The sequence below is a fragment of the Lethenteron reissneri genome, chromosome 29 (assembly GCF_015708825.2).
Source record: "Lethenteron reissneri isolate LAM-NWPU_2019-01 chromosome 29, ASM1570882v1, whole genome shotgun sequence".
Lineage (NCBI taxonomy): Eukaryota > Metazoa > Chordata > Hyperoartia > Petromyzontiformes > Petromyzontidae > Lethenteron > Lethenteron reissneri.
This window is the reverse complement of record NC_083807.1, coordinates 1,175,283-1,201,387: the sequence shown is the minus strand read 5'-3', so window position 1 is coordinate 1,201,387 and position 26,105 is coordinate 1,175,283. Positions and strand designations below refer to the sequence as shown.

Here is a 26,105-nt window from a genome sequence, read left to right as displayed (position 1 = left end):
TGTATGGGTAAGTAAATAGGTAGGTGGGTGGTTGGGTGGGTGTATGTTGTGGCTTGCAGTGTGGTGAGTGGGTGAGCGAGTGGAATGATGAGTGAGTAGGTGGGTGGATGGTTGTGTGGGTGTGTTGTTGTGGCCTGCAGTGCTGTGAGTGGGTGAGCGAGTGAGTAGGTGGGTGAAGAGTGGTTGACTGGGTGAGTGTGATGTGACCTGCGGTGTAGTGGGTGAGTGAGCGAGTGGATTGGTGAGTGAGTCGGTGGGTGGGTGAGTTGTTGTGACCTGCAGTGCGTGAACGCAGCGTGAATGGGACGGATCAGGCGAGCTGTGAACAGAGGTTTCCGATATCGCCAGGTCTCGAAGCTAAGCAGGTTTGGACCTGCATAGTGCCACGGATGGGTGACCGCCATTCACGCCAGGTTGGCATCGATGGATATGGGACCGAGGTAGCCGGTGGTCAGAAGGTGGACAGTACAACACCTAAATGTTGTACTGCACTTCGATGCTCCCGCGTCTATACCACGCACCCCGCCTTCAAGGCGCCGAAGTATGATCAACGAGCACCAACGCCCCACGTGGTGTGTGGAGAGGCGCTCACCCAACCATGGATTTACCACAGAGGCTCAGATCGTCGGCTGCATTCCACGCGAGTTGGTTCATAGGCGGTTTCACGTTTCGGGTTTAGAGTTCCCGTGATTGATGGTACGGGCATTTCAGATGTTTGCTATGTTGGGGGGGGGGGGGGGGGTCGCTAAACCGACGTAAATATTTCGGCCCGTTGTTGTTCTCCCCCCACCAATCCCCGCACTCGATGACTCTGCAGTGTTTGCGGGTTCGGGTTACCCAAACCGCACCTGCATGCGGAGCGAAGACACCCCCCCCCCCCCGTGTAGCTTACAAAGGCGATTGGAGCGAGTATCGTCGGTGGCGAGAACCTACGGTGGGTGGCACGGCGCACATCACAATTTGCGTCGTGGCCAACGTAAATTCAAGGCTGAGTCGACCTAGGGGAGGGCCGAAGACCGGTTCAGATAACCACCACTGGTGTTGGACGTGAGCGGTGAATCGAACTCGGGTGGTCGGGTTCGTAGCGCAGTGCACACGCACGCACGCGTGTGCTCAGCTGTGGCGTTACGCAATAGCCAACACAATGCCAAGAATGTAATCCACATTAACCCACGCACGAGCACGCGCGCCCTCGTGGTTACTCACCTTGGCTATGAGAGTTGTCCGTTTGTAAATGCGCTTACATACCCACAACAACAGCCATTCGCTACAAAGTAGTGGAGACGTTCCCTCGGTGCTTGTGTCAGGCTAGGTGCGCTTAGAGGCCACGTGAAGTGTCAAGTAGCCGAACATAGTTTAAAAAATCCCCCGTATAGCTTTAACAGACTTTAGGGGCAAGTGCTGAGAGAGTAGCACCTATTATTTGGGTCTTTCGGTAAAGTCACGTACATAGGTTCAAAGAAAATAACAAAAAGACTACGACGTTTCGATCGCAGCACAAGCGTTCGTCATCATGAACGCTTTGTGTTGCGATCGAAACGTCGTAGTTTGTTTGTTATTTTATTTGAACCTATGTGCGTGACTTTACCGAAAGACCCAAAGAATATGAATTCCTGCAGTCACGAGAGCTTTAAGTCAAGAGGCGCACCTATACAGGCCGGGACGTCACACGCGGGGGTGGCTGGCCAGCACCACGCCTGTCCGTATTTGTCTCCCGATTTGGGATTTTTACACACCGCCCCAGGTACTTATTTGAGGCCGAGTCGACCTAGGGGAGGTCCAAGACCGGTTTCAGATAATCGTCACTTGTGTTGGTGACCGTGAGCGGGAATCGAACTCGGGACCCTTGGGATCGTAGCGCAGCGCGCTACCTGCTACACTACCCGCTACACTACCCGCTACACTACCCGCTACACTACCCGCTACACTACCCGCTACACTACCCGCTACACTACCCGCTACACTACCCGCTACACTACCCGCTACACTACCGGCTACACTACCCGCTACACACGCACGCGCATGCAATCAAGCACACAGATCACTTAACACAACACAAAGACAACGATGCACCGTATAGCCTCAACGGGGCGTCGGGGAAAGTGCTGTTCGCGAGCACGTGTACCAAAAGCCAGAGGCCTGCCGCCTGGCGTGGCTTCTTTGCCTGCCGCCACCCCTCCCCGAAGGGGCCGGCTCCCTGGGAAGGGAGACTGAATGATCTACTCGGTCCGTGGCACGCGTAGGCTTGGTGGGCAAGGGGTGGCAGTACAGCAAGTGGGTTCCCGAACCCGTCCACACGGAGGACCTTTGGGTTGTTATCCCCTCGTGTGCGTGGGTGTGTTTTCTCACAAACTCGATGATTGGAGTAATCCAAGACCAGACGTCCCATTGTGGCAGAACCCTCCTGCCACAGAGTCGGGGGTGAATGGAGGGCGTGAGGAAGTGTTCAGGGTGCAGGTGGTGGTGAGTTTTTGTATCTATCACGGTCTGATTGACATTCCAAGGCTGTGTCGCCTTGATGAACATGTTTACGCGCACATGAGAAACACAACGCGCACGCCTCTGGACTACAGCAGTTTGAGAGACCAATGTCTACACTTTTATATTTTCTCTATCACCGACTGGAAATGGCCCGCAGAAGCGGATATCACAGAACTGCCTCCCAGATCCCTTCAACAAGTGGCCTCAGGCCCACACCATACGCAGCGGCACTTTCCACCCGCTCTGCGCGTCTATACTCAGAGCTGGAGTGATTGCGTCGTTGCACGTGGTGCCGCGTCTGCTGTGTATGACCACAGTCGCAACCACTCCTGACAAGGTTCAAACGTTTCCATTTGTGCCACCATCAGGTGTCCGCATCTACCGCCGTGGTGGTTTGTGCAGCGGATGCTATTCAGGGGTGGACCATGAGCGGCTTCGTGGGGCGCAGGAGCGTTGCATTAAAAGGAACCGCAACCACACCACCACCGTGACGTGTACTGGAAGGCTTTGCTCTACTGCCTCGAGGTATGCACACTGCCCAGGGTGATGCACACTGCTGTGGGTATGCATGCTGCTATAGATATGCGTAAAGCCTAGAGGGATGCACACTGCCTTAGAATGTGGATCCGACAAAAGAGATCACGTGGTTTGGGTGTCGGCCGATGGAGTCCATGCAGCCCACCGACATCGACACCACCAATCTAGCTTCAGAGTCGTCGTTGTTATTGATGTCAGAATCAGAATCTGTATTTAGACTGCAGCAGGAGGAGGAGGAATCCGATGAGCTATGAAGCTCTTTTTCACAGTCGGGGCGGTTCAGCGAGCGATATAAGTGTCAAAAATAAATGAAAATAAAGTTGATACGTACAAATGGCTGCCGATTTTTTTAAACACCAAATGCAAACTTGGGTAAGGCAGCACAACAACAACAAAACTATTAATTATATTATTATTAATTACATCAATACATATTTATAATTGTATGTGGAGTTTGGGTTTTATGTGACGGCGCCTTGAGTGGCAGCTTTGTGCCAGGGAGGCGCCACGTCGAGTCAACACACACAACGCGGTCACCAGGCGGAGCCTCAAGACGGGCTTCATCCGGAGGGCTCAACAAATCATCTGGCGGCTGCTGCTGCTGCGCTGCTGTTACTGCTGCTGCTGTTACTGCTGCTGTTGCCGCTACTGCTGCTGCTGCTGTAGCTGCTGCTGCTGCTGTTACTGCTGCAGCTGCTGCTGCTGCTGTTACTTCTGCAGCTGCTGCTGCTGTAGCTGCTGCTGCTGCTGCAGCTTCTGCAGCTGCTGCTGCGCTGGTGCTGCTGGTGCTGCTGCTGCAGCTGCTGCTGCTGTTACTGCTGCAGCTGCTGCTGCTGCTGTTACTTCTGCAGCTGCTGCTGCTGTAGCTGCTGCTGCTGCTGCAGCTGCTGCCGCTGTTGCTGCACTGGTGCTGCTGCTGTAGCTGCTGCTGCTGCTGCAGCTGCTGCCGCTGGTGCTGCTGGTGCTGCTGCTGCAGCTGCTGCTGGTGCTGCTGGTGCTGCTGCAGCAGCTACTGCTGCTGCTGTAGCTGCTGCTGCGCTGCTGCTCCTGCTGTTGTTGCTGTAGCTGCTGCTGGTGGTGCTGCTCCTGCGCTGCTGCAGCTACTGCTGCTGCTGTAGCTGCTGCTGCTGCTGCTGTAGCTGCTGCCGCTGCTACGCTGTTGCTTGCTACTTGGCACCGGCTGCACAAGCGCAGTCAACAACTCAAAACGATCATAAAACACAATGCGGCCTAAAAGCACAATAGGCGACGCTTCGGACAGCGACCCTTCCTCATAGCACATAGTATGTGCTATGAGGAAGGGCCGTTGGCTGAAACACATTCCTCATAGCACATAGTATGTGCTATGAGGAAGGGCCGTTGGCTGAAACGTCGCGTATTTTAAAATTATCTTATTTAGTTTTTTAAAGGACGCAGAATCTGTATTTAGACTGACGATTGTGTTGAGTGATTTTTGTGTGTATCTAGGATGATTCTGCTGCTGCTGCATCACGATCTTGGTCCACGAATTCCATGAATGAGAGCGTGGGAAACGATCAAGGCTCCGCACAGATGGAATCAGTAATCCATTGTTGGAGTGCTATCACCTGCACGCCCATCTCGCGCACCCGCCCACCTGGTGTTCCCATCCAGTCCTCCCCACTCCGATCCCGAGAGCCAGGAGGGGATTGCAACCCGGTCGCGTCGGGCACAAGCCGGCCGGCTCTGCTGCATTCCTCGCTTATCTCGACGGCTTGGAGTTACCGGAACCCAGCGAGGCGAGCGGCACACGGACACGGGAGACGCCACCCTCACCCCACTCACTCACCTTCACTGCCGGCCGATGACATTCATCGCCTCCGTTCAAGGGCCGCGCTTCGCGTGCGTGACCCCTACCCCTCGTAGTAGGTACTGCCCCCTCCCCCCTTCACCATCAACAGCCGTGATCGACCCACTGCTGGATGAAACCCTCCCATCCCCCCGCCTCCCGCCAGGCCGTCGACGCCTCTCACGGTCCCGTGAATCAGGGACATCTCCACGGGCGCGTTTCTCATCCTTTGGCTGCCACTCCGTGGTTAGTCTCGCCCCACCGGCCACAGCGGGTAACGATAGCCAGTCCGCCATATTTCACCACGCTGGTCAATGCGGGGTGCTGAAGTAGGCAGGTGGGGGGGGGGGGTGGGGGTTCCGACATCACTCGCCACTGATGTGAGCCGCGGCTGGCAATCCATTGGGGAACACGACAGCGGTCCGATAGAGTCGATGTTAATCATCGATGTTAATCATCGATGTTAATCATCGATGTCACCCAACCAGCGCACACTCCGGGGTGGCAACACGGACTCCACATCCACGTGCATTGTGCTCGACCGAGTGCTGCTTGCCCGGCGTTACAAGCGTCTCGGTAAAGGCGCAGCTCTGCAGTTGTTCGCTCAAGCCACTGCTGCCGGAAGGGACCTTGCACGGAACTAGAGGTGTATGGAGCTACTCCAGACGGCGTCTGCCCTTCCCTTCCACGATCGCCAGGCGTTGTGTAAGAAATTGGAGCACCCGCACTCGAAGATCGCTCGCAGGTGTAAACCTTTAGTGGTTCGAATGTAAACTAAACATGAACTGTGCACACATCGCCAGCAGAGAGAGCTGCAACAGAAACAACTGCTGCACGGCGCTCCGACACTCACACGTCGTTACCACTCACCGGCTTCACGAAACGCACGTCGACACAACAAGCGGCGTGGCGAAGCCCCACGACCCGCACGGCATTGGGAGGGGGTAGGGGCGGGGGATCATCCAGCAGTGGAGTGACGAACGGGCTCTGCGTGCACAACAGCTGCGTCGTGTGCGAGACGCGGAACCGCGACCACTCACCGCGCTTCCCGACTCGCGGTCTTCGAATCTCCCCAACTCCTCCTGGCCTCCTGCGTACAGTCGGGTCTGGCGATCTTCTGGATCTCACACCCTGTCGGCCTCCCCACGTCTCGATCCCCCGATACGAGGTCCTCCTGGTGTTCCAACCTCCCGGTCTCGAGGTCTCAAGGTGTCCTCCCGCTCTTTGAATCTCCCGATCTGCCGTGCTCCCTCGCGATGGCCCGATCCGAGGTCTCCCCGATCGTCTGCTCTCAGCTCATCTCCATATTCCGGTCCCTCGGGCTTTGGAATCGGGGACCCCGTAAGTGGAACTCAGGATGTCATCTTCTTGCGTCTGTCGCCACTGCCGCCCCGTCTGACGCAGCCTCCTGCGGCACATCCGCGCACAGCGCTATCAATACACGTGTGTGTGTGCACGCGTGTGTGGGTGTATGTGCGTGTGTGTGCGTCACCTGTGTCTTTGTTCGGGTGTGTGCTGTCAGGGAACGGTCGTGCAGCGATGGCGGCACTGCGCTACGAACCCGTCCAACTCATGGCTAATTCCAGTTAATTTGTCTGAACTGGTGCTGCAGCACCCCTAGGTCGACTCGACCTCAAATGAGTACCCGGTGGGGTGTGTAAAACATCGCCACCAGGGAGACAAAGGCGGCCCGGCGTGGTGCTGGCCACCCACCTCCTCGTGTGCCGTACAAGCCTTCATAGGTGCTCGCTAACAGCACTTGCCCCAACAGTCTGTTAAAAATCACGTGGGGAACTTCGTGATGTTTGTGCTGAGACCTCCTGCCAGAGAACCTCCGACACTTCACGTGGCGTCAGAGAGCACCCCAGGTGCCGTAGCGACGTCACTCATTAACTCACCACGTCACTCACTCAATCACTCACCACGTCACTCGCTCGTTAACTCACCACCTCACTCACTCAATAACCCACAAAGTCACTCCCTCAATCACTCACCACGTCACTCATTAACTCACCACGTCACTCACTCAATCACTCACCACGTCACTCACTCAATCACTCACCACGTCATTCACTCAATCACTCACTACGTCACTCACTCAATCACTCAATCACTCACCACGTCACTCACTCAATCACTCACCACGTCACTCACTCAATGACTCACCACGTCACTCACTCAATCACTCACCACGTCACTCACTCAATCACTCACCAAGTAGCTGAGTCAGTAACTCACCAAGCCGAGTCACTCGATCGCTCAGTCCACTCACCACAAATCTCGGGCTCAACCTCACTCTGTGCGTGAGGAAGCGGCGCGCGCCACATCGACCAATCACAGCTCGGGTGAAGGGGAGGGGGTAAAGACGGGGGGGGGGGGGTTACCACCAACCAACCCCCCCCCCCTCCGCAACAAAAAAGGTGACAGTGGGGGTCATGCAAAACATGGACTGTACTACGCAGCCACTATTTATGAACCACAAGCAACTCTCTGCCATTCACCTTTGAAGCTTCGTGGATGAGAAACCGATGGATGTGCTTTGTTTGGCTATACTTCACCACGCTGGTCTCTATGTGCTGCTTATAAAGGGGTGGTGCAGATTTAACTCGGGGTGCCGATGTTAGCCGGAGCCGGGTCAAATTTGCGGTGCGCTAACCACTGCGCCACCGCTCCACTCTGCGTAATACGATACATCGACCCGCACTGATGTTCGACGCGGTGGGAAATTCTGCTCGTCACGTTAAAGTGCACGCAGAGCTGTGCACCCATTCAGCGTGTGCGCGAACGCCGATTCCGCGCGGTTGTAGCTCTACGAGAGCCAGAACGCGGCCACCCAGTGGACAAGCGACGCTGCCTGTACACAGCGCCACAGCGGCAGCTCGCCACGGAGACCCCAGCGCTGGAGAGGGTAGGCGGCATGTGTGGAGCAGTGGAGCCGTGGAGCCAGCTGCACAGACTGGCTGTAGGATCCGCGATTGGGACCCGGTTTTGGGTGCTGATTTCGCTCTCCGTTTCTCCCGCCAAGCCAGCCGGTCTCCGCCGGGTGGGCCTGGCGCGGAACGTCGGACCGTGGTGCGTGTCGCGATGGTGGAAGGATGTTGGGGGGGGGGAGTGGGGGTCGGCAACTAAAATAACAAGAAGAGACATTTTCTTTCGAATTCGCTCAAAAACTACATTTGCCAAGAGGCGCAATGCGCGTGCATACGAGACGGTCCCGCAGAACGTCACGAGAGAGTCATTGATGAGCTCCGCAGCAGCAGCAGCAGCAGGGTGTCCACCCCTGGTGGAGCCGCAGACGTTTAGCGAAGTATTTGGCTGCGAAACATTCCCACGTGATAAGCCACGATTGTTGAGCTATCTATTGCGATCGCCTGGTCGCTTCTGAAAAAAATGCTATTTAGCTCAGTGGGCCTTACACCTAGTAAAATAAAACATAGTTTATCAACGGAAGGTGTGTACCGGATTAACTGCACGTGTGGAAAATGTTATGTTGGGCAAACAGGACGAATGATCAGCACGAGACTAAAAAAACATCAGATAAATATGAAACACTCCCAAATACAACTGTCAGCAGTAGCAGAACACGCGTGCCAACAAGGACACTCAATTGATTTTGATAATGTTGAAGTTTTGTGCCAAACTAGCTACTACTGGACAAGACGAATTAGATAATCTATCGACATTAAACTAAATAAAAATATGTTTTACCGTTTGGATAGCTACCGCCTTAGTGCTGCGTGGAAGCGAATCACCAAATAACATATTGTTTAAATGTATGCCTATAAAGGACACCATACCTCAATAGGGATTACCGTTGATACGGCTATTTTAATACACACAATAGACAGGAAGGACAAGTTCATAGGGCTCGCATGATGCACATGCATCATGTACGCTGCCTCAGTAATCTCCCCAACCCATTGTGCGCAAGTGCGCATATAGAAGGAACGAAACAGGAGACTGCTCCACAAATCTGGCTGTCGCCTGATGAAGCTAGTTGTAATTACTGGCGAAACGTCGTACTCAGCTTGTAAATGGTGTGGCTTGGCTCTCCAACACACCGGTTAGTGCTGTACTAGTGACGAATTGGCCACGTTCTGTCTACGTGACAACCCTTACGTGTTACAAAGCATAGTTTAGTTTAGAAAGCACGCAAGGTATGCACGCCCACACCTCTACTTCCCCCTTCCCTCGCAAAGCCGTGATCCGCGTGTTGGGTAGTGGCACAGGGGACAACATTGCCACATGCAAGTGCACGTGCCACATGCAAGTGCACGTGCCATGCACATGCAAGTGCACGTGCCACATGCAAGTGCACGTGCCACATGCAAGTGCACGTGCCACATGCAAGTGCACGTGCCACATGCAAGTGCACGTGCCACATGCAAGTGCACGTGCGCCATGCACATGCAAGTGCACGTGCCACATGCAAGTGCACGTGCCACATGCAAGTGCACGTGCCACATGCAAGTGCACGTGCCTCTGCGTCATTCAGTGGGTCTCCATGGAAGTCTGGTGTTTCTTTCTTCGCACAGATGGAGAGCGCCTCCGATTAGCATAGTTGGCTACGCACGGTGTGAAAGTTCAACAAACACACAGAGAACAGGCCCAAAGATCTGATAAGTAAAGTGGTCTGTCAGTGATAAACATCGCGCTATCAAAGTGGTAAAATACTGAGTTCACACGTGGTGGTAACCTCTTCAGACGATGGGAGGATGGCATTTAAAAATGCAGCAGTATGAGGGAAGTAGCTGAAAGACAGGCGTTACGATCTACAGTGTGGTGGGTGGGTGAGTGGGTGGGGTTGAGTGTGTCAGTGTGACCAGCAGTGTCGTGGGTGAGTGGTTGAGTGGGTGGGGTTGAGTGTGTCAGTGTGACCAGCAGTGTCGTGGGTGAGTGGGTGAGTGGTTGAGGTTGAGTGTGTCGGTGTGACCAGTAGTGTGGTGGGTGGGTGAGTGGGTGAGTGGTTGAGTGTGTCGTTGTGACCAGCAGTGTGGTGGGTGGGTGGGTGAGTGGGTGAGTGGTTGAGTGTGTCGGTGTGACCAGTAGTGTGGTGGGTGAGTGGGTGGAGTTGAGTGTGTCGGTGTGACCAGTAGTGTGGTGGGTGGGTGAGTGAGTGAGTGGGGTTGAGTGTGTCGTTGTGACCAGAAGTGTGGTGAGTGGGTGGGTGAGTTGGTGGTTGAGTGTGTCGGTGTGACCAGTAGTGTGGTGAGTGGATGGGTGGGTGGGATTGAGTGTGTCGGTGTGAAGAGCAATTGTGGTGAGTGGGTGGATGGGTGGTTGAGTGTGTCGGTGTGACCAGTAGTGTGGTGGGTGAGTGGGTGGGTGGGTGAGTGGTTGAGTGTGTCGGTGTGACCAGTAGTGTGGTGGGTGAGTGGTTGTGACCAGTAGTGTCGTGAGTGGGTGGGTGGGTGTGTCGGTGTGACCAGCAGTGTGGTGGGTGAGTGGTTGTGACCAGTAGTGTCGTGAGTGGGTGGGTGGGTGTGTCGGTGTGACCAGCAGTGACGTGGCTGGACACTGTGTGGTTGAGACTCTTCCACCGCAGAGGTGTGAGCATGCAATTTCAGGACTGCGCATCCACCTCTTCATTACACTACTTCTATATTGGAAGCCCAATCGATATCGTCCACGAACCCAGACCAAGATCTTTCACTTGACGGTACCGCATGCGGCCGTCAAGATTTAATTACGAGCTCAAACATTATAAACTAAAGAGTCATCGAATAATTCACTCTAATTGGCCACGTATCGAGATGAGTACGATGTGAAGGCCAACTCAAACCGGTCCGCCCGCTCGTGTTTGGCTTGGCTGGGCGGAGTGAGCGCCCGTCGTTGTTTTGTTTCCCCGAGCAAGCGGCAGGCATTGTGTTGACTTCCACGTGTTGGGCTTGCGAGAGCCGTGTGCACAACACCGCCGTGTGCCCATGCAGCTCACGTGGTGCAATGGGTAAGAGCACCCTGCAAATTGCAATCCGCCGGTAAGAATCGATCTCCCGGTGCGGTAGGTAGGGAAACAACTAAGAATTATATTTGTTCACAATAAAGGTGTCTGGGTTAGGTCGCGAAATTATGTGTCGTAACCCTCCACCACCCGACACAGCCAGAAAGGTTTGTCACGTAAACAACGCGCCAATGAGTTTACTACTTCAGCCCACCGGTGTGTTGGAGAGTAAATCCACAACATTTACAATTTGAGTCCAGTGACGTTTCACTGGTAATTATACAACCAGCATCATCGGGCGATTTGCCAGAATAGTGAAGCAATCCACCTCCTCCCGGTCTTATATCGAGCAGTAGCAGAACGACGTCGTCACTGAACCCATCAGGTGCAGATATCAGAGGCGCAGGAGAGTAGGGGGGGGGGGGTTATTGTAATTATATAATAGATGAGTAATTAGTTCATTAGCATGCGTCTCCTCTATAAGGAATGTAGTTGTAAGATTACTTAATAATACGCGTCCAGGCTGCACTAAGCCTGTAGCTATCAGAGCGGTAAAACATGTGTTGTATATCTCTAAATGTCAATAGATTATCGAATTAGTTTGGGCCGGCAATGTTTAGTCTTGATTTGAAGCTTTCGTGACTACAGGAATCAATACTCTTTGGTTCTTTCGGTAAAGTCACGTAGGTAGATACATCATAGATCACGACGTTTCGATCGCAAAACAAGCAAGCAATCGTCATCAGGTGTGGGACAACCACGGCAAGAAAAAACTGCTGTGGTTGTCCCACCTGATGACGATTGCTTGTGTTGCGATCGAAACGTCGTGATCTATTATTTTTCTACCTACGTGACTTTAGCGAAAGAACCAAAGGGTACAGCAATATTAAGTTTTAAACAACACTTCAACGTTATCAAAATCAAATGAGTGTCCTTATTGGCAAGCATGTTCTGCAACAGCCGATAATTGTTTGAGAGTAGTTAATATTTATTTTCTGTTCGTGTAGTCTTACGCTAATGTTAAGTCCCGTCTGTCCAAGATAACATCTGCCACATAAGCGAAAGCCTACGTGTTAAATTATAATTGTATTCATATGGCGCTTGCTTAAATGCTTCATCAACTCAACGCGTCTTGCGCGGCATCTCATCTCAACCATTCCAAGGGCGCCCCCAGCGGCAGCTGCCCCTGTGCGCGGCACGACGTGGCTTGTCACCAGCCTACACATGGGCATTGGTCTGCCGGCAGGTGACGATGACTGCCGTGAGTAACATTTCCAATTTGGCACATGTGGAGTGTGACGCTGATACATAGTAGCCGACTAACACACAGTTAAAATAACACATCACATAAAGTCGGTTAACAATTGAATGATTACCAATCTATATAATTACGATACCCTCCCCCTCACTGCACCAGATTGAATTTAATTAAATGATGTGGTCACCCTGATGCTGCTCTATTTAAGACCGGAAGCAACCGGAGAGCTTCACCATTCTAGATTTGAATCTTTCGTGACTGCAAGGATTCATACTCTTAGTTCTTTCGGTAAAGTCACGTAGGTAAAAAATGAAATTAACCATTCTTGCCCGATGAAGCTGATTGTAATTATCAACGAAACGTACTCAAATTTGTAAATGCTGTTGATTCTCTCTACAGCACACCGGTGGGCTAAAGAAGTGAATTATTTTGTCCTTTGAAAAACGTGACACATTTTTTACTGTTTGGCCGTGTCGGGTGGTGGAGGGTTACGACACATTTATAAATAACGCGATCTGACCCAACAACCTATATTATGAATAATATTGGTCGCGAAAGCCGACGTGTTAAATTAACACACCTACCCCCACTCCCGTCCAGCCCAGGGGTTTACATGAATAGACCAGTCGTGTGTGGTGGTGGTGTAACGTGTGGGTCCTCCTCTTCATCGATTGTCTGACCAACGTGGACAATTCGGCCAAATGACCTCTCGATGTGCTCTCGAGCGCGCCTTCTAGTGGAGGCCCCCTCTGCAGCAGTGCCGTGAGCAAGCACATTGCGGGGCTGCACCTTTAGCTTTGCTCTTCATTACGTCTGTATCGGTCTATTACAGCCCTTCGTCAATCTACTGCTGGATGAAGGCGCCCTAAAGCCGTCTCGGGTCACGGGGGTCGATTAGCCATACTTCACCATGATGGTGAGTGCGAGTTTGTGAAATGAGGGTGCCCAGGACCGGTTGAGACATCAGTCGCCGGCGATGTTAGCCATGGCCAGGAAGCGAACCCCGACTCATTGCACAGGGCGCTAACCACTGCACCACCACTCTTCCCCAAGTGGTAATGGGTGCATGCACGGTCCATGTTACAGCCCCTGTTGTCAATCTACTGCTAGGTGAGAGCCTCCCCACGCCGTGCGGGTCGAGAAAAATTATTCGAACATAATTCACCACGCTGGTCAACGTGGATAGCAATGGTTAATGACCTTCAGCTTTCCATGAAAGCGCCAATGAGTCGCAGGACTCTCAGTCAGGCGGGTCCTGCTACACTGGGATGTTTGGCCATCCACAAGTGTTGTGAAAGGGTCAGACCAGAGACACCCGACAGCGCTTGCACTCGTAACTTGTTATTGATTTATTAGGCTCACATTCAACAGCGACGCAATTAGCCGACGTGCACAGCCTCTTTTGTCATTCCGCGCTCCTTCAAATCGGCACGGTTGGCTGCGTACGGCGTGGTGAGAAGTTCCACGTGCGTGCATTCCACGGCTGCATGTTAGCGCATCTCCACGCTGTCAGCGAGTTGACTGACCATACTTGACCACGCTGGTCGACGCTGGTTAGCGAACGCGGCGAGAAAAGACGTCACGGTGCAATGCCATTTGATTTGGCTGCACTGCCCTCTGTTGGCGGTGCAGTTTGCTTGCGTTGAACCAAACGCAGCTGAAATAATGCGCTCCCCAGAGGGCCCACGTGGCTGATGCGATGTGTATACATGACTTTCGGGGGGGGGGGCGTTTACGCGGAGGGACAGACATGTGTGATTGCTTGGGGACTGGCGTTCTCCACAATGACGCGATCGATGACTGTGCTCGTCATGGCGGTGGTCCTGCCAGGCGCTGTCCAGGATCCACCCTGCTGAGCTTTCGATTGCCGACTGGATCTGCTGCTGCTGCATTGGGGGTGATTTGGTTAAAGGGGTGCTTGTATATACACAACCATCATTGTTATCGTTATATGGGATAAAGTTCACAGGTTTGGTGTGGATATTGAGATGGCAGTTAAATCAACACCCATGTCCATCAGCAGCACATCGAACCTCCAAACCAATGTTTCATCAACTATGATCTATCAACTGCTGGGTGAAGGCCTCCCCAGGTCCGTCGCCATCTCTCGCGGTCGCACTCCGCAGGAATCCATCCAGCCCCTGCACACGAGCCGATTTCATCGCTCCATCTCTCCAGTGGACTTCCCCTCGCGGGCGCGTTGCGAAAGTTCCGAGTCTAATCACCCGTGTCCCTGACCACCCGTGTCTCTAACCGTGTCTCTGACCACCCGTGTCTCTAACCAACAGTGTCTCTCACCATCCGTGTCTCTAACCGTGTCTCTAACTAACCGTGCCTCTGACCGTGTCCCTGACCACCCGTGTCTCTAACCGTGTCCCTGACCACCCGTGCCTCTAACCGTGTCCCTGACCACCCGTGTCTCTAACCGTGTCCCTGACCACCCGTGTCTCTAACCGTGTCCCTGACCACCCGTGCCTCTAACCGTGTCCCTGACCACCCGTGCCTCTAACCGTGTCCCTGACCACCCGTGTCTCTAACCGTGTCCCTGACCACCCGTGCCTCTGACCGTGTCCCTGACCACCCGTGCCTCTAACCGTGTCCCTGACCACCCGTGCCTCTAACCGTGTCCCTGACCACCCGTATCTCTAACCGTGTCCCTGACCACCCGTGTCTCTAACCGTGTCCCTGACCACCCGTGCCTCTAACCGTGTCCCTGACCACCCGTGCCTCTAACCGTGTCCCTGACCACCCGTGCCTCTGACCGTGTCCCTGACCACCCGTATCTCTGACCGTGTCCCTGACCACCCGTGCCTCTAACCGTGTCCCTGACCACCCGTGCCTCTAACCGTGTCCCTGACCACCCGTGTCTCTAACCGTGTCCCTGACCACCCGTGCCTCTAACCGTGTCCCTGACCACCCGTGCCTCTAACCGTGTCCCTGACCACCCGTGCCTCTAACCGTGTCCCTGACCACCCGTGCCTCTAACCGTGTCCCTGACCACCCGTATCTCTAACCGTGTCCCTGACCACCCGTGTCTCTAACCGTGTCCCTGACCACCCGTGCCTCTAACCGTGTCCCTGACCACCCGTATCTCTAACCGTGTCCCTGACCACCCGTGCCTCTGACCGTGTCCCTGACCACCCGTGCCTCTAACCGTGTCCCTGACCACCCGTGCCTCTAACCGTGTCCCTGACCACCCGTATCTCTAACCGTGTCCCTGACCACCCGTGCCTCTAACCGTGTCCCTGACCACCCGTGCCTCTAACCGTGTCCCTGACCACCCGTGCCTCTAACCGTGTCCCTGACCACCCGTGTCTCTAACCGTGTCCCTGACCACCCGTGCCTCTAACCGTGTCCCTGACCACCCGTGTCTGATCACCCGTGTCTCTGACCGTGTCCATGACCACCCGTGTCTCTGACCGTGTCCCTGACCACCCGTGTCTCTGACCGTGTCCCCGACCACCCGTGCCTCTAACCGTGTCCCTGACCACCCGTGTCTCTAACCGTGTCCCTGACCACCCGTGCCTCTAACCGTGTCCCTGACCACCCGTGTCTCTGACCGTGTCCCTGACCACCCGTGTCTGATCACCCGTGTCTCTGACCGTGTCCATGACCACCCGTGTCTCTGACCGTGTCTCTGACCGTGTCCCTGACCACCCGTGTCTCTAACTAACCGCGTCTCTGCCCGTGTCCCCGTCACTTAAAGGGGGGTGGGGGGGGTCATGAACGGTCCCCGACTGCGTGGGCCCTCCAACTCCGCCTGCGTCCTGGGAGGGCCCACGGCCGCTCCGATCACCCTCGGCCCTTTGCCGGACCTGCCGGTCCACGCCGGAGGGCCGCGCAGGCCCCAGGGGCGGGCCCCCCGCGGGGCCCCCCGGCCGGTGCCACGGCTTGGGCTGGCGGGGCGCCGTGGCGGCGCTCGGCTCGCGGCCCGTGGCGCAGACGCGGCCGCGGCTCCTCAGGCCGGGGACCTCCTCGCCGCGGCCCACGAGCAGCAGCAGCTGCGCCAGCGAGAGCGACACCTCGAGGGACGCCGCCTCTCCCGCCGGTGGACGAGGCGCTTCAGCTCCACAAGGCCCGCTGCTGCTGGAGATGTTGTTGTTGGTGCTGCTGGAAATGTTGTTGTTGCTGCTGCTGGAGATGTTGTTGTTGGTGCTGCTGGAAATGTTGTTGTTGCTGCTGGTGGTTGTGGTGTTGGCGGTGCTCTCTCTGGTGGTTGCGGTCACGGTACTGATGGGAGGAGGGGGCGCCAGTCCCGACTCCACCGTCTCCGAACGCCACCCAGCGGTGTGGCCGGGACTAACACCACCACCATCATCACCACCGTCATCATCACCATGAAGCATAGGGTCCGTCTCGGAGGCGGCCATGTGGCGATGGGAGATAGGGAGGGAGAGAGGGAGGGGGGTTAGAGGGCGTCTCTTGGCGGCGCAGTGCTGAGATCACCCGGCGGGTTCGGTTCCAATCCCGGCCGCGGCTGCCGTCAGCGGCAGGGCGCCGTCTCTACCGGAGAGTTGCGCAACCCTCTTGCCCGCCGACCCCTAACCCACCCGTACCGCACAGCGCGGTGGTCATGGCTCAAGCAGCCCCGTCGAGTCGTCTCTCCAGCGGAGGGTTCGTAACGAGGGACGGGGGGGGGGTCCGTGTAGGGGTTGGAGACCCCCGAGAAGACGGGCGGTAGGGGTAGGGGTGCTGATGTCGGATGCCACGTGGCGGGTCGCGTCAGCCCAGGGGTCCGCGGCGATTTGCTCCCCAGCGCGCGGCGCAGCAACGACGCTCGATCGGCAATGCGGAGACCACGTGACGTGGGGGGGGGAGGCGCCTCGCCCCCCCCCATGTGGAGTGACGTCACCCGCTAAATATTATGAATGGACGGGGATTATTAATTATTAATGAGGGGGGTTGTTCGATGTGGAGTGACGTCACCTGCTCATGATTATTAGTGGAGGTGGGGAATACTCCATATTGAGTGACGTCACCCGCTCATGATTGTGAATGAGGAGGGGTGGGGGGTGTCCATTTGGAGGACGTCACCTGCTCATGAATATTAATGAGGGGGGCTGTTCGATGTGGAGTGACGTCACCTGCTCATCAATATTAATGAGGGGGGCTGTTCGATGTGGAGTGACGTCACAAGCGTTGAGGACAGACATTCCTGGGTGATTATAGTAAGTATGGCAGCTCGCGTGATCTCTGCGGCCACTAGAGGCCGCCACATTTGCCGCAGTGTTTACAATCAAAATAGAATCGATGCTGGAATTGGATTGCGAGATTCAAACGAATCGTTGCCCCGGGGCGCGTGGCCTCGTCTATGTTGAACTTTTTTCACACCGTACGTTGCCAAGCGCGCGAATCGGAGATGCGGGGGAAGGACAAACAACACAACAACAAGAAGAAGCCGTTCTAAAAAAATGCGTGTGTCAATCTTGATGATGATGTTCAAGTGAAACAGCTCCCAGCGGTTTCATAATATCGGTGGGAAGAGCGTTCCAGACGGCCGCAGGAGCACATCTGCAAGCGCCGCGCGATGCGGTGACCGCCGCCTTTGTTCGATGTCGAGCAGCCAGAAGCCGCCGCCACTACTGCTGCTGCGAGGATGACCACCGCAGTTCGCGTGATGGTGGTGGTGATGATGGTGATGGTGATTGTGGTGGTGGTGGTGATCATGGTGGTGATGATGATTGTGGTGGTGGTGGTGATGGTGGTGGTAGTGGTGGTGGTGATGATGGTGATGGTGATTGTGGTGGTGGTGATGATGGTGGTGATGATGATTGTGGTGATGGTGGTGGTAGTGGTGGTGGTGGTGATGATGATGGTGGTGGTAATGATGATGATGGTGGTGGTAATGGTGATGGTGGTGATGATGATGATGGTGGTGATGATGGTGGTGGTGATGATGGTGGTGGTGATGATGGTGGTAGTGGTGGTGGTGATGGTGGTGATGATGATGGTGGTGATGATGATGGTAGTGGTGGTGGTGATGATGGTGGTGGTGATGATGGTGGTAGTGGTGGTGTGGTGATGATGGCGGTGGTGGTGATGGTTGGTGGTGGTGATGGTGGTGGTGATGATGGTGGTGGTGGTGATGATGGTGGTAGTGGTGATGGTGATGATGGTGGTGGTGATGATGGTGGTGGTTTATGCTCCTTGTACGAGATCAGCGGGCTGTTGTGGTTCATTTGTGGCAAGCGCCTTGTGTGCGCGTAAAGAAATGCGACCGCATAATACAGAGACGCTCTGTGTGTGACACTGGACACTGAATCTTTAGCTCGTGTGGAACTTTAGTCGGTTGACCCTTTCCCCTACGAGTGAATCGATTATTGTTGGGACCCCACCAATAATTGTACAGCACGATATGGTGCTTTTACGGTTGTGGTTATATTGTGGCAGCTGTCATAAGATGACTGTGTATAACGTGGCTCTGGTCAGAATGTTTATGGTGGTTATAATGCTTACAATGTGGTAGATATCGTTGTGGTTATGACTGCTTGAGGTATCAGTTGTAGTTATAATTTGTCTATAATGTTGTGGTTATGTGGGGTTAATTGTGCTCATAATGTGAGTGTTATGATTGCGGTGATGAAGTTGTGGTTAGAATGTAGTTTCAGTTGTGGTGATATAACTGTACAGCTGCTGCTATTTTCCATACGTGTTGATGTTAATATTATATTGTTGACATGGCGATGTATTTTTGATGATATTAAAATTATCTTATTCATGTAGATATGTCATTATTGTTGATATGTTAAATCGTTGTGGACGTGATGTTATATTGTTGAAAGTAGGCCAGCAAATGTCATTGAGAAATTAATATGAATCTGCATCGCATATAATTCACTTAAGTGATATCCCACGGAAACGCACGGGCAGTGCTGCTCACAAATGAATTTGGCTGCAAATTTGGCCGAGAAATTTGTGCAGGTCTTCAATCAGTAGTGGATTGATCACAGCTGACGATGGACTTTAATAGCAAACGCTTTATTTTACGTTATTTTTAGCTTTTTAATGTCACAGTACCGCATTTACATTTTTTGGTGGTAAAGCAGACCTTAGCTATGCACAATCCCAACAGACATTGTGTGCCATTGTTTGTGTACCGCACCGTCAGGGAACTGCCGTGTTCACGGAGAGTAGCACCAGCACCCTGCGGGCCCATTCGTGTGTCTTGGACAGGCCACGGTCTGCTGGTGAGACCCGGAGAGCTTGAAACCTCACCACGATTTGACTGGTCACGCGAACGATTGCTCAGTAAGGAGGTGCCCACCCTATTGAGTAATCGTGTGCGCAGGTGAGCACCGATGTGTTTATGGCAAAATCAGGAGCGGTGGTGCAGTGGTTAGCACGCTGCTCTACGAAGCTGGCTACCCGAGTTCGATTCCCGCGAACGGCGAACACCAGCAATGATATTTCTGAACCGGTCCTGGGCCTCTCCTAGGTCGACTCAGCTTTAAATGAGCACCTGGTGCGGTGTGAACATCGCCACTGGGGAGACAAAGGCGGCCGAGCGTAGTGCTGGCCATTCACCCCCTCGTGTGACGTGTCGGCCTTCATTAGGTGCTACTCGCTAGCAGCACTTGCCCCAACAGTCTGTTATGGCTTTGAGGGATCTTTGTTTTATTTTTGACAAGCTTTTTTTCATAACCTGAGTTCGTTTATTTAAGTGCTCATGCAAAACATTGCACAGTGCGTTTAATGTTGGTGCGTAAAAAATATAACCACCTCTTAAAATACTCCCTAAAAAATGTGAACGACCATACACCACAGCCTTTGCTTGACTCGGTGTTGTCATGCCTGTGTGGTCGAGACTAACGACAGAGTGGCAGCATAAGGAAGGGGACAATACCCCAGAGGACGACCAATGCGGTGAGATCAGCTTGCATTGCGAGACACCGCGAGATATGGCGATGGATTGGGGATGTCATGAACCATCAGTGGATTGATCGTGACTGATTGTGGTAATACACCCACTCCTTAACGTCTCTTGTGTTTTTTTACAAGCTATGTCCACAATACCTTGCAATGTCTTGATTCGCTGACATTCTAGCGGTTAAAAGTTTCCCCGTCATAAGTTTGAGCTCGCCACTGCTACATTTAATATACGACGGTGATATTTTTTATTGCTTAAATAATAAGAGAATCTGTGTGGCTATAATACCCGTAATTGATAAAAAAAAAAACAATAAAAATAAGCAGTTCCACGAATCTGAATGTACGTTTCAGACACTTCAGATGTATCAGTCGTTCATGGAATCAAAAATTTGCTGTTGACTTGTGTATGGTCTGCCAACCGGTTAGGAATTCTGTCACGCAGAAGAAATGTGTCCTTGACATACCACGGTGTTGGAGTACCTGGATGAACTGTTGGGATGGTGATGGTGCATTCACTTTTTGTGCATCTGTGAAACCATCGACTCATTTCATAAATAGGCCACATTCCATTCAGCTGTAGATGCTCGCAATTGTGGCCATCCTCAGGGATTGAATAGGGTTCCCGCAGTAGGGCGTGGGGAAATATTGACAGAATAAATATTCAACAAGCAGCCCAACCCGGAACCCCACAATTTTACGATAATGATGGTGATGATGTAAGTAGGTGGAGAGGATTTCCAGGGGCTGACTCCGCAGAGGAGGTGAGGAGGGGGCACGGTTTGTGGAGCCCCTAGTCGGCGATGAGAGAGTCGTATTTGCTGGTGCTGCGGTCGGGCAGGGAGGGCATCGTCTTCTTGACGCGGTCGCGCACGGAGCGGCTCGCTTTCCCCGTGACGCGCGGGTCCGTCGACGCCGTGGCTGCAGTGAGAGAAGCGAGCCGGGCGGTGGGTGGCAAGGGGTCACGAGGTTAGCGATGGGGTGTGGTGGTTGGGGCTCGTGTTTGGCCTTAGCCTCGTGTGTTTTTTAATGTTTTTTTTTTACCAGGTGAGAACTCAAGAGACGAGGGTGGCTGGTTTTTGAAAAATGTACCTCGGTCACCAAGATGACAAAAACTCAAATAAACCAGCTTAGCCTATGCTGTTAGAGGTGTAGGGGAGTTATCGTCAGTAATGCTTGAGAGTGGTGTCGAGACAGCCTGCAACGACTGTGCTTGGTATCACGGCCTCTGCATTGTGGGTACTCACAGCGAGATTTGTACGGCGAAACGGGCGTCCCCTGACTGCTGGCGCCCTTCTGCAGGTGACATCGTGGAAACACACACACACACACACACGTGCACCCACGCGTACATCCAGACACACGCACATAGAAGCATACGCACACACACACACGTGCACCCACGCGCATATGCAGACACGCACACAGAAGCATATGCACACACGCGCGTGCACCCACGCGTACATGCAGACACACAGAAGCATACGCACACACGCGCGTGCACGTCAAGGCAAGGACATTTCTGTTGTCAGCACAGTCATTGTCTCCGAATCCTCAGCAGGCAGACAAACGCGACTGCTGTTCGCACTGCGTCTTGCGACTGACGCGCGCACGGCGACACTTACACGTTTCGCCAGGTCTAGGCCAAGTATTTTCTTTATTGCCTTGCGCACCTGCGAGCGAGCACAGGGGGTGAGGAGGGGGAGGATGGAGGCAGACGGAGTAGGCGTTGTGAACTTGCGTGGGGACCGGTCAAAGGTGCCGATCGCCCGTCCTAGTACAGTCACCGTTTTTTATTTTGTCTTTGGTGAACACCTGCCGACGTCTCGCATCAGTCGACAAGGCAGACGTCCGGTGCTCTGTGCTTGATCCCTGCTGCTGCACATGGGAACGTGGCCCTAACCTAGCCGGGCCGCCGACGGGCTTTGTGAATGTGCAACTTTCTTTACAGTTCACAAGATGCCGATACCATATCATGATCACATCACATGCAACCAAATGAGTATGCAGCATTATTTTGTACACATTAACTTATTTTTTATTATTATTATTAAATTACTCATTTTAACCGTGTTAATTTTAATTTGGAGCAGAAAGTGCCCACGTGACAATTTGCTTTGAACCTGAGCTGAGGTCTCCTGTACTTTGTCTCACGATGGTTTATCCATCTTGCCGTACTACTCTTGGCTCATTATAATTGTCCAAGAAGCCTATGCAGGGGCTGGTTGGGCAAACGAGAGGCACATCTCGACCCTTTGAAGAATGGGGCATGATTGTTTCCGCCCACGAGCGCACACATTAATAATGGAATGTAAGAGGCTGGCACAGGCGAGCAAACAACCGATCGAGCAAGAGACCACGCGTCCGACCCGAACCAATGACGATGATCTGAGGGCTTGCTGCCAAAGCCAGTGACGGGGCAAGCAAGCAATTAGAGAGGAAGAATGTATCACGAATGTGCAGAAGAACAAATGAGGCGTTATCGATTGATGTTGTATGGGGACGTGAATGAAGTGTGGGTACTCACCTCTTTGTCCATCAGACAGTCGAACAGGAAGATGAAGAGACCCTGCCGTAACGACAACAAACAAAATGGGACGCGCTTTATAAACGTGATGTGAAATTTTTTCACCCAAAAAAAATCTCACCGAGTCTCGAGGGATATCCTCAGAGGTACTGGACTTTGCATGTTTGTCTAACTCCATAATGAATGTTACATATACTCGATACACCTTTGACTTGTACCGTGCAGTATACCATGTGCAAATCAGCAGGGCTTCAATTGCTTTGTCGCGGTGTTGTGGTGTCGGTGGAATTGTTTGGGTTGTATTTTATGGAAACCTGTTTGAAAACAATATTACAGTCCTTGAAACTCAACCAATTTCCGCAACACCGGGTGAATATGTGTGTGGGTTGCTCGCACCTGCAGGGAATTGAAGATGGCAAACAGGTAGTGCAGAGCGGGGTTCTTGCTGTTCTCTTTACTGAAAGCGAAGATGCCGAGTCCCCACGTGACCCCGAGGACGGGCATCATGACGGCGATGCTCTTGGCCAGCTGCTTGACGCGAACCGAGGGGCTCTCGCTGATGGCCGCGCTGACGCTGCGACGGCGCAGGATCTTGGTGAGCACCACCACCAGGATGATGGTGTTGAAGCCGACGATGACCAACGCGGGTACGACGAAGGACAACAGAGCCCGGCTGTTCTCCCAGTCGAGCCAGCAGACTCCCTTCCGCGTGTACGCGTCGCGCGGCTTCGTCACGGCGATGGTGACGACCGCGATGACGGCCGGCGCCCCGTAGCCCACGGCGAACACGGCCGCCCTGAGATGCTTCATGGGGACGCGGCTGAAGATGATGACGACGAGGTAGAAGAGGAAGAGGCCCTCGCACAGCATCCAGAAGAAGACCGAGAGGTAGCCGAGGTGCATGAGGAAGGTGGAGGCCAGGCAGAGGTTGGTGTTGTACTTGGTGCTGACGTCGGACGCGGCCACGATGAACCACACGTCGGCGAAGAGCAGCGACGCGCAGATGTTGATGAGGATGATGTGACGCATGCGCGAGTTTACGTGCATCTTGACGGAGCGCCAGGCCACGGCCTCGAGAACGAGGGCGCACACGAGCGCACCTATGGAGATGCCCACGCCCGCGTAGGTGATGTTGGAGAGGATCACGTCGTCGGGTGCCTCGGGAGAGATGAGCACCGAGAAGGAGGTCAAGTGGTCGCAGCTACACACCACCACGTTGCCAGGGGACTTGGTGGTGGTGTTGCAACCATCATTTGACCAGTTGCCACTGGTGTTGTTCTCCTGTATGGGAACAGAAAAACAACACGGTGCAGAGGCGACACAAGCGCAGCTTTAAATGTAATGACGACGGACTGGCACTGATGCATAACATCCCTCCTTGTGTTCTTTATTGTTACCCTCAAGACACAATGAAACCCCTGGTGTTAATTGTGGTCATTGGTCCTAGAGGTGGCCAGGTCAGCTACAAGATCGCCTGCCGCCTGTGCCACAGCACCTCGACTTTGAGTCATCCACCATTATCCCTCTCCACTCTCTGTCACCCCGCACTCGAGCTCACGGGAGACCTCTCCACTGCAGAGCAACCTCTGCCGGGAGTCGTTTCTCCGTGGCAGCCTCCGCCGTCTGCAACGTGGCCAGCAGCAGCAGCAGCAGCTTCGTCGTTCCGCTGCTGCCGCTGCGGCTGCACATTCACAGCAGCAGCAAAAGCAGCATGTGTACTCTTTGTTTTTTTCGGTAAAGTCACGTAGGTAAAAAAATTTAATAAATTAAATCACGACGTTTTGGGCGCAACACAAGCGTCCTTCTTCAGGTTGGGACAACTTAGCGAGAACACCACACCGCTTAAGTGACTTTACCGAAAAAACCAAAGAGTATGAATCCTTGCAGTCACGAAAACTTCAAATCAAGAATCAGCAATGTGACCCGACTCTTAAGAGGAGACACTTTAAGGCCCCATGTCCTTCTGTAAGGGCGCAGCATCTCTTCCGTCTGCCTTTTGGGCGACACTGAGCTTGGCTGCGTGCCTAGAGTCAGGGTCAAATATGTCCATGAAAAATAGTGCACGTTACAAATTGCATTATTATTATTACTATTACGTGTGTGTAGGCATTGCGTGTGTGTGTGTAAGCGGTGTGTGTAAGCGGTGTGTGTAAGCGGTGTGTGTAAGCGGTGTGTGTAAGTATTGTATTTGTATAGAAATACCACGTAGGGGAGTGTTTAACGTGTAACGCGACTGACCCCAAATTTCCAGAAAACGCAACTTGTTTGGTTCTTCGCCGTGACGTTGTCCCCGAGTTCCATCTCCATACTGATGTTCTTGTGCACGGTGGCGTTGTTGGGGATGACGGTGCTGCGGATGACGGTGCTGAGCACAACGCTCCCCACCTTGAAACTGCTGCTGTTGCCGTAATTTGGCAGAAGTTCTGACAGGGTGCTGCAATAGCCACCATCATCATCATCAAAATGAGAATAAAACGCACACTATTTCTCATACACTATCCGCCGTGGTCCTCATTAACAACAATTCTCACCTTTCGTCATCATACATCATACAATCATCCTTATAGTTATCGTCAGAAATTACTCCCCATCTTAAGAGCACCCTATCGCTTTCCACCATCATCGATTAACGTGCACGATTCATAAAGATAATATCTGCACCTCTTATCATCACCTCTGCGGAAGACACAGCTGCCCCACAGATGGAAATGAAAATGTTCTCTGACATGCGAATGAAACGGATATTAAACTACCGTCCTTCGCGTACATTTCCAGGAGGTAAGAGCGACAAACACTGATCGTCTCATTCGCCCATCGGCCGGATTTCAAATGTGGATATCGCACGATGGTTGCTGCTCGAACCATGCCCAGCTCAGCAGGTTTCAGCCTGGCTCGTTCTTGGTTTGGTGAACACCCGCCACCACCACCACCACCACCACCATCATCCAGTAGAAGTAATGTAAGACAACACACCTGAATTGGATGCTTGTGATAGTCAAGTTGCCCCAATTCAACAATTCTTTCACCACATTCTGGGGGATGCTCACTTTGGAGTTTTTATGAGAATGATTGAAAACCTTGCTGTACTCAGTGGCCAACTTGCCCGACATGTACCGCGTTCCATTCACGGCCACGTTAGGTTTGGTGATATTAAAAGTATCATTCTCACCCACATCTACGGTGGGGTGGTGGAGGGGGGGGTGAAAGAAGGGGAATGGGGGCAGTGTTGGGGGCGGCAGTGAGTCGGTGCGTGAGGTCACCAAAAGTTAGGGGAACAAGTGAAACCTGTTGATGGGTTCGCGGTTAAATTGCAGCTCTCCAACCTGTACAAGTCGGAGAAGCAATGCATTGTTTTCTCAGCCTCTTCAGCCTTGCTTTATACACTGCTGGATGAAGGCCTGCCCCAAGCCATCGCCAGCTCTTATCGCCTCGCGATGTGACGGTCCAACTCGCAGCAGCTGAGCAGCGTAATGGGCAGTTATACCGCACTGTACGTGTACTGTACCGATGCTTTGCCAATCCACTGCTGGATGAGGGCTTCCCGACGCCACGCGGCTGAGTGGGGGGTTACCTGACCGTGTCCCACGCTGGCTCGGCGCGGGGTGCTGAAGGCGGGAGCCGAGCTGTGGATGAATCTACGCACAGCACCACAGCGGATTCTGCTGCACTGCATTTTGCTGCCCATATC

General features: G+C 53.4%; 2 protein-coding genes across 4 annotated transcripts in view; both read right to left on the bottom strand.

The window, feature by feature from the left end:
• Positions 1-7,121, bottom strand: part of LOC133349070 (adhesion G protein-coupled receptor F5-like) — a 48,167-nt gene extending 41,046 nt beyond the window's left edge. The window contains exons 1-2 of the mRNA XM_061562208.1: positions 7,040-7,121; positions 5,866-6,233 (exon numbers count right to left, since the gene is read on the bottom strand). The gene's annotated coding sequence lies outside the window, so the exon portion shown is untranslated. The remainder of the gene's footprint in view (positions 1-5,865; positions 6,234-7,039) is intronic.
• Positions 7,122-19,021: 11,900 nt separating this feature from the next.
• Positions 19,022-26,105, bottom strand: part of LOC133349122 (adhesion G protein-coupled receptor F5-like) — a 29,188-nt gene continuing 22,104 nt past the window's right edge. For all 3 annotated transcript variants that reach the window (XM_061562327.1, XM_061562329.1, XM_061562328.1), the window contains exons 15-21: positions 25,391-25,592; positions 24,656-24,851; positions 22,814-23,698; positions 22,418-22,459; positions 21,516-21,563; positions 21,138-21,186; positions 19,022-20,811 (exon numbers count right to left, since the gene is read on the bottom strand). In XM_061562327.1, the coding sequence (XP_061418311.1) occupies positions 20,684-20,811; positions 21,138-21,186; positions 21,516-21,563; positions 22,418-22,459; positions 22,814-23,698; positions 24,656-24,851; positions 25,391-25,592 (1,550 nt within the window). In that variant the 3' untranslated portion in view covers positions 19,022-20,683. The remainder of the gene's footprint in view (positions 20,812-21,137; positions 21,187-21,515; positions 21,564-22,417; positions 22,460-22,813; positions 23,699-24,655; positions 24,852-25,390; positions 25,593-26,105) is intronic.